At 40.9% G+C, this 14,317-nt stretch overlaps 1 protein-coding gene across 3 annotated transcripts in view; it reads left to right on the plus strand.

The window, feature by feature from the left end:
• The window catches only part of LOC140679758 (hepatocyte growth factor-regulated tyrosine kinase substrate-like), a 35,185-nt gene that overhangs the window by 6,085 nt on the left and 14,783 nt on the right, over positions 1-14,317 (plus strand). The window contains exons 2-14 of one of the 3 annotated variants that reach the window (XM_072915826.1): positions 340-424; positions 3,331-3,406; positions 3,531-3,623; positions 6,257-6,380; positions 9,069-9,121; positions 9,237-9,305; positions 9,432-9,556; positions 11,320-11,431; positions 11,547-11,654; positions 11,732-11,827; positions 11,909-11,947; positions 12,019-12,183; positions 13,964-14,177. In XM_072915826.1, the coding sequence (XP_072771927.1) occupies positions 340-424; positions 3,331-3,406; positions 3,531-3,623; positions 6,257-6,380; positions 9,069-9,121; positions 9,237-9,305; positions 9,432-9,556; positions 11,320-11,431; positions 11,547-11,654; positions 11,732-11,827; positions 11,909-11,947; positions 12,019-12,183; positions 13,964-14,177 (1,359 nt within the window). The remainder of the gene's footprint in view (positions 1-339; positions 425-3,330; positions 3,407-3,530; positions 3,624-6,256; positions 6,381-9,068; positions 9,122-9,236; positions 9,306-9,431; positions 9,557-11,319; positions 11,432-11,546; positions 11,655-11,731; positions 11,828-11,908; positions 11,948-12,018; positions 12,184-13,963; positions 14,178-14,317) is intronic. The other 2 variants (XM_072915828.1, XM_072915827.1) reach the window with 2 other exon arrangements.

Genomic DNA, 14,317 nt, shown 5'->3' on the forward strand with positions numbered 1-14,317 from the left:
TAATCTGATGCAGAACATATCTGTCTTTGAGCTTAATGTCTCTGTGCATTGTCCCTTCAAATAAAGACTAAACTAATTTAATACACTTGCACAAACAAGTACATGCAGGCTGTATGCGATAAGGTGAGGTTTTTTTCCCTCAGAAAACATGTTTTAGTTTAATACAATTTAAGTAGCTCTTTGGAAAAGTTGTACATTTGTATTTGCCTTTAAATAATTGTGTTTCTTCACCTATGGTTACAAGGAGCTCACATGTACCACCAATGGTACTAGAGAATCAGTGGTTTAGCTTATCTGACTAAATATGTGTCACCATTAATGCACATGTGTTCATTCCAGATAAGGCCACGAGTCAGCTGCTGCTGGAAACCGACTGGGAATCCATTCTGCAAATCTGTGATCTCATTCGACAAGGAGACACACAGTAAATCTCCTATCTAGGGCTGGGCGATATGGCTGAAAACTATATCACGATTTAAGTGTTTTGTATCGGTCGCTATCGATAGTTATTGATATTTTTATGACCAGTGGAAAATAAAGACAAGAACAAAAAATATATTAAATGTTGATATTTAAAATGTAACCTTACTTTAATTATAAATGCCTAAGATATCAAGGCAGAAAGGAAATGACAACTCACCCATACGCAATCAATGTAAACACAATTATAAAATCACAGTAAGCACATAACAATAACTTCATAAATTCAGGGTGCAAAAAAACGGATTATGTAAGAAATGCACAATAAAGTGTAACAAATTAGTGCAAAGTGTGAAAATCTAAACATACAGAAATCTGATAACTATTTGTTGCAGGTTAAGTGTCAGGAAGTTACAGCTGTGTCGAATAGTCAACGACTATCTTAACGATTAGTCGATAAGTCAGATTATAAAGCGTACACATATTTAATGGCTCTAATTTTTCCAACGACTTTTAAACACACTTAAGTTATTTTAGGCATGTGCTTACGGACAACAAAGATAACTAATTTCTTTATTTATTTATATTGTAACTGTGCTGCACATCCAGCTGTTACAAAAATAAATTGACTATTACAATATTGTAAATTAAAAAGAAAGGAAAGGCAAATTGCTAAAAAAAACAAAAACAATTATGTTTTAAAACAAAACAGTTACTGTCAGGTTCAAACACTGATGACATTTATTAAACAAGACAAGAGGCAAAGAATTAAACAGACAAAATTCAATTTGGACTCAATATATTGAGGAGAGTCGCCCGGACATTGTATCCTCTACAATCTCCAGCACGCTCTGCCAAAATATTGCATGCCGCCTCCTTTTATTTTGGACCCTCCCCAACCACATGGCCACTTTTGTTTCCAAAGGACAAAGGTCGCAAAAAGTTCACAGAAAAGGTCAGTTCAAAAAGAGTTCGTAAAATAGTTCAAAAAGAGGTCCATAAAATAGTTCAAAAAGAGTTTGTCTGGAAATTGCGTGCGTGCGTGCGTGCGTGCGTGCGTGCGTGCGTGCGCGTGTGTGTGTGTGGTTCCAACAAGGTATTCATGTCTTAGGCAAGAATAGGAGGATATGTTCTTACACTTCAAATGTTTTCACCGCCGATGTTTTTGCGAGTGGTGGCGCAAACCCGCTTCCGCCCGGAAAAACAGGAGTGATGACGTCACGACTATTGTCGACAAATATATTTGTTGGCGACAAATTTTATTGTGGACATTTGTCAATAATGTCGACTAATCGTTGCACCCCTAGTCAGTTATTCTTAAGTATCGAAAGGAATTAATGTCCCTGATTAGGGAACAACCTATGGATGAAAGAGATGTACCGGTACTCTCTGCAGCACTTATTTTTAGTTTCTCTTCTAACTCCATGCAGAGAATCAACAGCGAGACAGCAAGATGGTGCAACCAAACAGGATAATTGATGCTGTTACGTGATTGGCTGTTAGTGCATTCTTCCAATTGCTCAGTGATCATTTTCTATTTTGCTTGGTTACCAATCCAATCCAATCCACTTTATTTATATAGCACATTTAAACAACAAAATGTTTCCAAAGTGCTGCACAACAATATTAAACACAATTAAAAACAATATAAAATAAACATGATTAAAAACAATTTCAAAGAGTAAAACCAATTAAAACAGTAAATAGAAAGCAAAATTTTAAAAACACAGAGGACAACAGAGGACCACACAACTCACGTAGTGTTAAAAGCCAGAGAATAAAAGTGGGTCTTAAGACGAGACTTAAAACACTCCACTGTGGGAGCAGTTCGAACATGGAGGGGCAGAGTGTTCCAGAGCTTAGGGCCGACCACAGAGAAGGCCCTGTCTCCCCTGGTTTTAAGTCTCGTCTTGGACACCACGAGCTGGAGCTGGCTCTCGGACCTCAGAGCGCGCGCAGGATTGTAAGTTTGGATGAGGTCCGAGATATACTGAGGTGCCAGTCCATGTAAAGCTTTAAAAACAAACAGCAAGGTTTTAAAATCAATTCTAAAATGAAGAGGGAGCCAGTGCAAACTCTGAAGAATTGGGGTTATATGCTGGCGTCTCCTGGCCCCTGTTAAAAGTCGTGCTGCCGCATTCTGGACTAACTGCAACCGGGAGAGAGCTTTTTGGCTAATGCCAGCATAAAGTGCATGCAGTAGTCCAGGCGACTTGAAATAAAAGCATGCACGACTTGTTCAAAAAGGTTAAAAGATAAAAACGGTTTTACCTTTGCTAAAAGACGAAGATGATAAAAACACGATTTTAAAACGCCATTGACTTGTTTGTCAAGTTTAAAATCGCTGTCTATAGTGACGCCAAGGCTGGTGACTTTGGGACGCACATAATTTTGCAATGGTCCCAAGTCAGTGAGGGCCGGACCAAACACTAAAATTTCCGTTTTTCCCTCATTCATTATTAAAAAATTCTGGGCTAACCAAGCCTTGACGTCGCATAGACAGTTGAGAAGGAGTGTCAGGGGGCCGTGGTCTTTTGAAATAGGCATATAAATTTGGCAGTCGTCTGCATAAAAGTGATAAGACACTCCATGCCTCTTAAAAATCTCTCCAAGAGGGAGGAGATATAGAGCGAACAGGATGGGGCCTAGAATAGATCCCTGGGGGACACCACAGTAAAGCCTGAATGCCTTTGTTCTTGCTACTAACCTTGCTTTGTAACTTACGTGTTCTTTTGAGCAGAAATATATATATATATATGTACTGAACGTTTTATCGAACATCATTTTATCTATCGTGATGTGTGTTAATATCGTTTTATCGGCCCAGCCCTACTCCTACCCCACTTTTTTGATTCATTGTGGTCATATTTTAAAATGAAAAGGTCATTGATGGTATATTTCTCCAATCAGGGCTAAATATGCAATCGCTGCCATTAAAAAGAAGTTGAACGACAAGAACCCACATGTGGCCCTCTATGCACTCGAGGTAAGATTGAGAATTTGTAGATAAAAGCACAATAGTGACATATGTGGGCACAGTTATACACAACTCGGTTACTTGCAATTGCGCTACAATATGTGGGAGAAACCATTGTTCCCTTCCTCTTCAGGTCCTTGAGTCCGTGGTGAAGAACTGTGGACAGACGGTTCATGATGAGGTGGCCAGTAAAGTGACGATGGAGGAATTAAAGGATCTGCTCAAGGTGGCGTTGTAACACCTCGTTTGCAAACATCCTTAGAGGGAAAATGCGCTTGTTTTGCCCTTCATTCACAATCTCTATGTAGACAAGATCACATGTGTCTAAGTCATAAAATACGGCAAGTACTAGGTGGCTAATGGGCGTACACTATTCTGCCTTAAAGCTCTCTAAGAAAACCGCCAACAATACTCCATTTACATCTCGTGACCTGAATATTAATCAATTGTTAGTGATATTGTTATTATAAGCGCCAACGCAGACAGGCCATTTTTAGCAGTGCTGTGATCACATAAAGCTAACCAGCTTTATTGACATGTTGAACTGGTGAGCTGCTGCATCGCCTCTGAGTTAGTGAAAAGTAATTCTAGATTATAAATCATACCACCGACCTGTATAGTGGAAGGTTGTTTCCATAAACCGAGAAGTTGGTCAACTTTGACATTCACGGCGAGAAAGACATGAAAGGACGCTTGTTTGCCTTTTTTTTTTAAAAACCTGCATGAGGTTTATGAATGACAAGACATAATCATCCCATTAGTCAGCATCCGAGTGAGAGCAGACTTTTATTGTCTGATTGATCGTTTTATTGTGTTCATAGTTTGAATATCTTGTTAAGCACTTGGCAATACTGCTACGTGATGTTTAGTATTTTACTAAAGCTGGATCTGTTTAATAATAATAATAATAATAACTGGGATTTATATAGCGCTTTTCTAAGTACCCAAAGTCGCTTTACATGTAACACCCATCAATCATTCACACCTGGTGGTGGTAAGCTACTTTCATAGCCACAGCTGCCCTGGGGTAGACTGACGGAAGCGTGGCTGCAATTTGCGCCAACGGCCCCTCTGACCACCACCTATCATTCATCATTCAATTCACCGGTGTGAGTGGCACCGGGGGCAAAGGGTGAAGTGTCCCGCCCAAGGACACAACGGCAGGGATTTTTGGATGGTAAGAGGCGGGGAGCGAACCTGCAACCCTCAGGTTTCTGGCACGGTTGCTCTACCCACTACGCCAGACAGCTTTGAAAACTTGTAGCTCATCCTCCTTGTATTCAGTCTATAAAAATATAAGGTTAAATATAAGATCATTTGTCCCAAAGTAGTCTTTGTTGTCTCTCACGAGGTCTGCACTGAGTGATAATACTGTTGTTTTTTAAATGAAAAGTAAACATCATGCGTAGGGGTGTAGCGATACGTGTATTTGTATTGAACCGTTTCGGTACGGGGGTTCCGATTCGGTTCGGAGGTGTACCGAACGAGTTTCCACACGGACATATTAAGTAGCGTAGCGCACGTTGTGTAAACAATGCACACCGAGGCACAACACATGGCATGCTAGCAGCTAATGGGCTACGATAGACTGACCATACGTCCTCTTTTCACCGGACATGTCCTCTTTTGCGTAGCTGTCAGAGCGGATTTTCTTAAATGCCTCAGATGTCCGGCATTTTGAGTTAGGGTTGCGTGTATTTTCAATGTACATTCAGGGTTAAGAAGGGGTTAAAAACAAAACCTAATTGTGCGCGCAGCAGTATTTGTGAGGGAGGGGCAGAGACAGAGAGAGGGAGAGAGTTATGATAAACGCGCATGCGTCACCAGGCTCTGCTTTTTATCCATAGATTTATCACATTTAATGTTTTATTATCTATAGCGGGTGTGTCAAAAGTGTGCCCCGGAGGCCATTTCCGGCCCACAGCTAATGTTTTAAAGGCCCATGGCACATTTTTAAAAATACTATTAAAATAAACAAAAACATAACAAAAGTGAAATAAAAAAGCTTAAAGGTTAAATGTAATTAAGAAAAAGTTGCAATGTTGACTAATAAAACAAAGCTGGTTTTTATTCTTTCAAACTGTCATTGCTCAAAACATAATATTGAATCAAAATCAATGTTATTATGAATTATTGACCTATCCAAGGTTCCCATTACTTCACATCAAATATTCCACGAAGAAAAATATTTTTGGTGGAAGATTTTGCAAATTTGGTAAATAAATAACCCAAAAATGTATATTTTGTTTTCTTACTGTACCGGAAATGAACCGAACCGTGACCTCTAAACCGAGGTACGTACCGAACCAAAATGTTTTTGTAGCGTTACACCCCTAATCATGTGTCTGTGAAAGTAATCCGCAGACAATTGCCTACATTGACAAAAATGGTAAGTATTACATGTTATTATGAATGTGCCTGTTGTTACATTACATATATATTTACAGCGTGTATATAAAACCATGGAGGTTTTTTAAGAGCGCTTGATTAGATGGAATAGATCAACTTCCATTGGCTCCATTTTTGACTGACTTTTGCTAGTGTTTATTTACAAGTTAGTGCATAAGAAAAAGAAAAATATAAAATAAGATGTGATAGACTTTGTTCATCACACAATAGGGAAATCATGTGTGGTTGTCTCACATAAAGATTGTGAATGATAGGCAAAATTAAAAAAAAAGGTGCAGTTCCAATTTAAAATGAATCAGCAAATTCTTTGTGTGATTACATGCCAGTGGTCATGTGATGTCATTTGTTTTTGCTCGTTCCTATAGCAACAGCCCAGTTTGTAAAGCGACAAAATAACATGAATAATGCAAAGATGTAAAGACAGTTTATTTAAACAATTCTCTTCACTAGAAACAGACAGAACCAAATGTCCGAAACAAGATCCTCTACCTGATCCAGGCCTGGGCCCACGCCTTCCGCAATGAACCCAAGTACAAAGTGGTACAAGACACCTATCAGATCATGAAAGTGGAAGGTACGTGGACACGTGTATGGTTTTTATAGTTTGTCATTTCTGAACCTAAACTGCAATGTAAAGCCATTCATTTGCATTTGGTTGCATCAGTGATTCATTAAATGGGTAAAATACGCGGCCATTGTTTCCGCAAGACTGCTCCAATAGAGTGTACGTGAAAGTGGTGCACCTATGGTGGTATAAGTTGTGCGTGGCCAGACAGTGGAGTGCAAAGAGAGATGGCTCAAAGAAGAGAGAGAACGAGCGCAATTGGCCCAAAGAAGAAGAGTGAAGCCATTTCAGGTTTTGCGATCATTTCAAACTGAGAAAGACATACAATGTGGTGAAATGTTTACACTGTCAAACAGATCTGACATTTAAGATTAGCACTACATCAATATTTCAGCACGTTACAAAAAAAGCACCCTGAATATTAAAGAGCAGTAAACAACCATAAAGTAGGTCAACGTTTATTTTGGCAGCTAACACCATCTTATATATTTAACTTGCATAACAAATACTTTATTCAAACATATTGGGTCAAGATATTTAATAGACTCCGGTATAAATGTGTACAGGCCCCAATTTAGCCCCAATGTGGCCTCGACGTCACTTGCATGCGCGTTTCAATAAAGTAAATACAAAGAAAGTTGACCAGATTCTCTAAATAAAATAGAATAGAAAGTACTTTATTGATCCCTGGGGGAAATTCAGCACCACAGTTCGCTCACAATAAACACTTAGGTATTTTTTACATGTGAATAATATAAATACAGTCTATTATACAGCATTATTCACATGTGAATAATATAAATACAGTCTATTATACAGCATTATTCACATGTGAATAACATTAATACAGTCTATTATACAGCATTATTCACATGTGAATAATATAAATACAGTCTATTATACAGCATTATTCACATGTGAATAATATAAATACAGTCTATTATACAGCATTATTCACATGTGAATAATATAAATACAGTCTATTATACAGCATTATTCACATGTGAATAATATAAATACAGTCTATTATACAGCATTATTCACATGTGAATAATATAAATACAGTCTATTATACAGCATTATTCACATGTGAATAATATAAATACAGTCTATTATACAGCATTATACACATGTGAATAATATAAATACAGTCTATTATACAGCATTATACACATGTGAATAATATAAATAGTCTATATTCACATGTGAATAATATAAATGCAGGGATAAATAATAAAATAAAAGTCGCCACACCTTTTAAAAATGAGTGTTTTTCATCCATCCATCCATTTTCTACCGCTTGTCCCTTTCGGGGTCGCGGGAGCCTATCTCAGCTGCATTCGGGCGGAAAGCGGGGTACACCCTGGACAAGTCACCTCATCACAGGGCCAACACAGATAGACAGACAACATTCACACTCACATTTTCTTACGTGAAAATAAATTAAAGAAATATTTATGAATGGATATATGCTGACTAGTTTAATATATTTGGTAGAGTTCCAATCTTTTTATGGCTGTTAAGTAGAGGCAACACGGACATCAGCGTGAAACTACGTTAGCTTTTTTTCCAACTCCCGTAAACAACTCAGCCAATGTACATAGCATGGAGGCAAATACGCCACCGCGTCAATGCCCATCCTTCAACAATTGCTATTTCTTTGAAATTTAAATATATATTCATATACTACATATAGCCTATTATTTACCCAGTATTAACTGGTGATGCACCAAAAATTTGGCCGGCCGAGAAAAAAACTTTGCTCACCGTAACCGGACGTTGCGAGCTGCGTCTTTTCCACTGGCGAACTACGTCTTTCCCTGCGCACACAAATGACGTAGCTCACCCTAAGCTGACGGAAAAAAACACATTCAGGTCGCATTGCGTTTAGACTGAAGTCACATTTAAAAAGATCAAATTCCTATCAAATATGTACTACCTCCTGATGTGGCCTGGATCGAATGCGAAAAGGTAAAATATGAAGCACTTTGGAGCGTAAATCAGATCTGTGTCACTTGAGGGCACATATCTGATTTGGTGTGCAGTGTAAATGCAGCCAAGTTGTCAAATACATTGTCACTCAATTTATCTTTGAGTCTTTTTGTTTGGTTCTTTATTATCTATTGGCTGGCTTTAGGCTACACAACTAATAAATAGTAATGATCCCATGTTAAAAGAATAAAGGTCATAAAAAGTGCTATTTGAATGTTACGTGCATTTAAAAGAATAAAGGTCATCAGAAAATCGGTTTGTTTCAACAATTTTTTATAAATGTCTGGAGGCTATAACGTCTGTTTTACTCGATTATTCTATGAACCAAACAAACTGATAGAGAGATTACTTCATTTCTAAAATAAACCCTAGCTGCAGCCCTCGGTAGAATCCTTTTAAAATTGTACGATATAGAGTTAAACAAAGGTAATTTCAGTGAAATGATTCCTCAAAACATGCACATTTTTTTTTAACCTCAGTGTGAGAAGGGAGAGGAGTACCAGTGATGACAAAGCGAAAATGTGTGATGATAAACATAGAACCAGAAGTTGACTGTGACATAGGGAAGGAGTGTGGCAGCCAATATAATGCATTAACATTAGCAGTACCTAACAATTTGATGTAGTTTCATCATAGGGCTTTTAACTTCACATTTGCCTGTAGAGTTGATGAAAGGTTTTATGATGATTTGTTTTTCTTTTCTAGGTCACGTGTTTCCTGAGTTCAAGGAGAGTGATGCCATGTTTGCAGCCGAGCGTGTAAGTAACATTTTTCTTGCATAGCCTGATTTCATCTGTGGCAGTATTTATAGTTTGATCGCATGACTGCCAGGGACTCCATGTCTATAAAAAGAACACATTTGTACCCATTCAGGCCCCAGACTGGGTTGATGCAGAGGAATGCCACCGGTGCAGAGTTCAATTTGGAGTTATGACGAGAAAGGTAGGCGGGGCTTACCTGAATTGGGACGTTGTAAACATTGCAACACTTCCTTCAGTCACACCGAGCAGTGGTGGGTTATGACCTACGAGCACAGCTTGACCTGGATTTGCATTCGCTCTCTTTTAGCACCACTGTCGAGCCTGCGGGCAGATTTTCTGCGGCAAGTGTTCGTCTAAGTATTCCACTATTCCCAAGTTTGGAATAGAGAAGGAGGTCCGCGTTTGTGAGCCTTGCTTTGAGCTGCTAAACAAGTGAGTACGCAGTGGTGATTTTCCACCTTAGATTTCTCATGATGGTTTATGTTCATTGTAGATATACCCAATGTTAAGAATACATACACTCACTTGCCACAACAATAGTTGACTGAACATAATTTTAGGATCAAATGCAAGTCATTCTGCTTTTATAAGTGTAAACATGTTATATTTAACTCCGTGTCAGCCTGTGTGTTCTATAATACCACTTGAGATTACAACATGAGTCAAAACTGCTGTAAATGACCAACTTTACCACTATGTGGGGCAGTTGTACCTTTTATAGTGCTTTCATACATTAAAGGAGTCCTATAATGATTTTAATCTACATTTAGCATTAGTTGGGATGTACGCCGAGTACCGGTTCCTAATCTGGTCGGTCCAGGAGGACCGTTAAGATTCTGGACAAATTATACAGCGATCAGCGATCACTCCAACCCCGCCCACCTCAATACTGTAATCTACAGTAAAATGAACTCAAGGTTTTTCTGGGGGAAACCACTATCCATCCATCCATCCATCTTCTTCCGCTTATCCGAGGTCGGGTCGCGGGGGCAGCAGCCTAAGCAAGGAAGCCCAGACTTCCCTTTCCCCAGCCACTTCGTCCAGCTCTTCCTGTGGGACCCCGAGGCGTTCCCAGGCCAGCCGGGAGACATAGTCTTCCCAACGTGTCCTGGGTCTTCCCCGCGGCCTCCTACCGGTCGGACGTGCCCTAAACACCTCCCTAGGGAGGCGTTCGGGTGGCATCCTGACCAGATGCCCGAACCACCTCATCTGGCTCCTCTCGATGTGGAGGAGCAGCGGCTTTACTTTGAGCTCCTCCCGGATGACAGAGCTTCTCACCCTATCTCTAAGGGAGAGCCCCGCCACCCGGCGGAGGAAACTCATTTCGGCCGCTTGTACCCGTGATCTTGTCCTTTCGGTCATAACCCAAAGCTCATGACCATAGGTGAGGATGGGAACGTAGATCGACCGGTAAATTGAGAGCTTTGCCTTCCGGCTCAGCTCCTTCTTCACCACAACGGATCGATACAGCGTCCGCATTACTGAAGACGCCGCACCGATCCGCCTGTCGATCTCACGATCCACTCTTCCCTCACTCGTGAACAAGACTCCGAGGTACTTGAACTCCTCCACTTGGGGCAAGATCTCCTCCCCAACCCGGAGATGGCACTCCACCCTCTATGTGGTGCCTATATAGGTATTATTTCATGTTTAGAGGGCTCTAATTGTACGCCCTTAGAAGGGTTTAAAAAAATGTATGCTCTATGAAATTATTCAATATATTTATTATCTTATTTTGTGAAAATTAGTTTTCCACGGTCAGACCTGGAACCAGTTGGCCGCGATAAATGATGGACGACAGTACTTATACAATTGTAGTTTTTAGTCCATTAAACTGTGAGGTTTTTAAAGCGTTTTGGACCTTTCACTTGTCTGAGTAAGCCTGATAAACCAGCAAAAATATTAGAAACCCACACTGCTGCTTGTATTGCCTCTCATCAAATTAAGTGAAAGTACCACTGATAGTCACACACACACATTAGGTGTGGTGAAATTACCCTCTGCATTTGACCCATCCCCTTGTTCCAACCCCTGGGAGGTGAGGGGAACTGTGAGCAGCAGCGGTGGCCGCGCTCAGGAATCATTTTGGTGATTTGAACCCCAATTCCAACTTTTGATTGCGTACGGAACAAAATGTCAATGTGAATGCTCTTATTTACAAGTTTGTTTCTCTACCCGATCCCTCTCTTTACCAGCCACCCCACCCTCTCTCCTCCACTTAGGAAAGCTGAGGGCAAAGCTCCGCCCACCAGCTCTGCCGAGCTGCCACCCGAGTATCTGACCAGCCCGCTGTCACAGCAGTCGCAAGTAATTCTTTAAAGTTGAGGCTCGCAGGCAGGAAATAGGCAGCCTGCGATAGGATGTACTGTATCCATAATTTTGTTAGATTTATTAGAATTTGTCCTTTTTTCTGTCTCTGCATGCCCCCCAGATGCCTCCAAAGAGAGATGAGGCAGCGCTGCAAGAGGAGGAAGAGCTCCAGCTGGCCATCGCCCTCTCCCAAAGCGAGGCGGAGGAGAAAGAGCGAATGGTAAGAATGCATGGCTGCATACTTATTTAATTTTTGCAGAAAAAAAGCCTCTTAAAAAGCTAGGCGTGCGTTTGCAGAAACAGAAGAACTTGTACACCGTGTATCCCAAAGCTGACCCCACCCCGATCACTTCTTCCGCACCCCCAGTCAGCACCTTCTACACATCCCCTGTTGTAAGAGCTGCCTCCACCCCACTTCTTTACACCCCATCACCATTTAATTGTTGACTGACTTTTCTCCCTATCTCCTTTTAGAACTCCTCGGCTCCTTCAGCGGAAGATGTCGACCCTGAGGTGAATGATCCGATCTTCAACAGCCCTTGTTGTCACATTCAACATCAATTTATGTTTATTGTGTGCTGCAGCTGGCACGTTACCTCAATAGAACATATTGGGAGAAGAAGCAGGAAGAGGCTCGCAAAAGTCCCACCCCCTCAGCCCCTGCTCCTGTGCCATTGGCTGAGCCCCTGTCGTCCATCAGTCAGCCTGCAGAAACATGTGTCCCTGTGCAGCCAGTCAGTATAGTGGAGGTATGAAAATATATCGTACCCCAGAGGTATTAATGTATTGTCAGGTTCAAACACTGATGACATCTATTAAACAGACAAGAAGCAAGGAATCATGCCGAGACAGAGTTCAATTTGGCTCAATGAGGAGAGACGTTTGGGATTGCACGTGCTCCTCTACAGGTAAAAGCCAGTAAATTAGAATATTTTGAAAAACTTGATTTATTTCAGTAATTGCATTCAAAAGGTGTAACTTGTACATTATATTTATTCATTGCACACAGACTGATGCATTCAAATGTTTATTTCATTTAATTTTGATGATTTGAAGTGGCAACAAATGAAAATCCAAAATTCCGTGTGTCACAAAATTAGAATATTACTTAAGGCTAATACAAAAAAGGGATTTTTAGAAATGTTGGCCAACTGAAAAGTATGAAAATGAAAAATATGAGCATGTACAATACTCAATACTTGGTTGGAGCTCCTTTTGCCTCAATTACTGCGTTAATGCGGCGTGGCATGGAGTCGATGAGTTTGATGACATGGCACCCCAAACCATCACCCAACCATGCAAATTTTGCATTTCCTTTGGAAATCGAGGTCCCAGAGTCTGGAGGAAGACAGGAGAGGCACAGGATCCACGTTGCCTGAAGTCTAGTGTAAAGTTTCCACCATCAGTGATGGTTTGGGGTGCCATGTCATCTGCTGGTGTCGGTCCACTCTGTTTCCTGAGATCCAGGGTCAACGCAGCCGTCTACCAGCAAGTTTTAGAGCATTTCATGCTTCCTGCTGCTGACCTGCTCTATGGAGATGGAGATTTCAAGTTCCAACAGGACTTGGCGCCTGCACACAGCGCAAAATCTACCCGTGCCTGGTTTACGGACCATGGTATTTCTGTTCTAAATTGGCCCGCCAACTCCCCTGACCTTAGCCCCATAGAAAATCTGTGGGGTATTGTGAAAAGGAAGATGCAGAATGCCAGACCCAAAAACGCAGAAGAGTTGAAGGCCACTATCAGAGCAACCTGGGCTCTCATAACACCTGAGCAGTGCCAGAAACTCATCGACTCCATGCCACGCCGCATTAACGCAGTAATTGAGGCAAAAGGAGCTCCAACCAAGTATTGAGTATTGTACATGCTCATATTTTTCATTTTCATACTTTTCAGTTGGCCAACATTTCTAAAAATCCCTTTTTTGTATTAGCCTTAAGTAATATTCTAATTTTGTGACACACGGAATTTTGGATTTTCATTTGTTGCCACTTCAAATCATCAAAATTAAATGAAATAAACATTTGAATGCATCAGTCTGTGTGCAATGAATAAATATAATGTACAAGTTACACCTTTTGAATGCAATTACTGAAATAAATCAAGTTTTTCAAAATATTCTAATTTACTGGCTTTTACCTGTATTTATTTGGGAGGTCCCTGGTTACATCACTGAGGCCGCCTCTAAAAGGAGTGGCCACACATTTCATGCAAAGCAGATTCCAGTACGCACAATACGTGACGGAATGTGCTGGGGGCCTTGTGATTGCCTTGTCTCTGTTTCGTCTGCGTGCTGTCGTCTTATCTTCGTTGAGGTCCTAGAAGTCCTTGGCTGTTAGCGGGCTAAAACAAAGATAACATCTGCGGCTGAGGCCACCCCTCAGACAAGAAGTTTTGTCCTTGCACAGATAGAAAAGTCTAACTCGAGCACAATAGCTAGTAACTATAGCAATGGCCTTTAAGCATAACAGTTGTGTGATCATTTACACATAATTATTCTAACATGTATCCCCACGTGTCGTCCTCCAGCAACAGTACCAGAACGGGGAATCCGAGGAAAACCACGAGCAGTTCCTTAAGGCTCTGCAAAACGCAGTCACCACCTTCCTCAACCGCATGAAGAGCAACCACATGCGCGGGCGCAGCATCACCAACGACAGCGCAGTCCTCTCCCTCTTTCAGTCCATCAACAACATGCACCCGCAGCTGCTGGACATACTTAACCAGCTGGACGAGAAGCGACGTGAGTCTTTGTTTGTTTCGAAAGAGGCCTAGGGCAACATTCAATAAGTCAATTAACCGGACGATAAAGGAAAGTTAAGTCAGGGACTTTTCCAGCGTCGATAATTGTTGTGACAGGCTGCAAGAGGCGGAGCAGTTACT

Source organism: Nerophis lumbriciformis, linkage group LG22 (genome assembly GCF_033978685.3).
Source record: "Nerophis lumbriciformis linkage group LG22, RoL_Nlum_v2.1, whole genome shotgun sequence".
NCBI lineage: Eukaryota > Metazoa > Chordata > Actinopteri > Syngnathiformes > Syngnathidae > Nerophis > Nerophis lumbriciformis.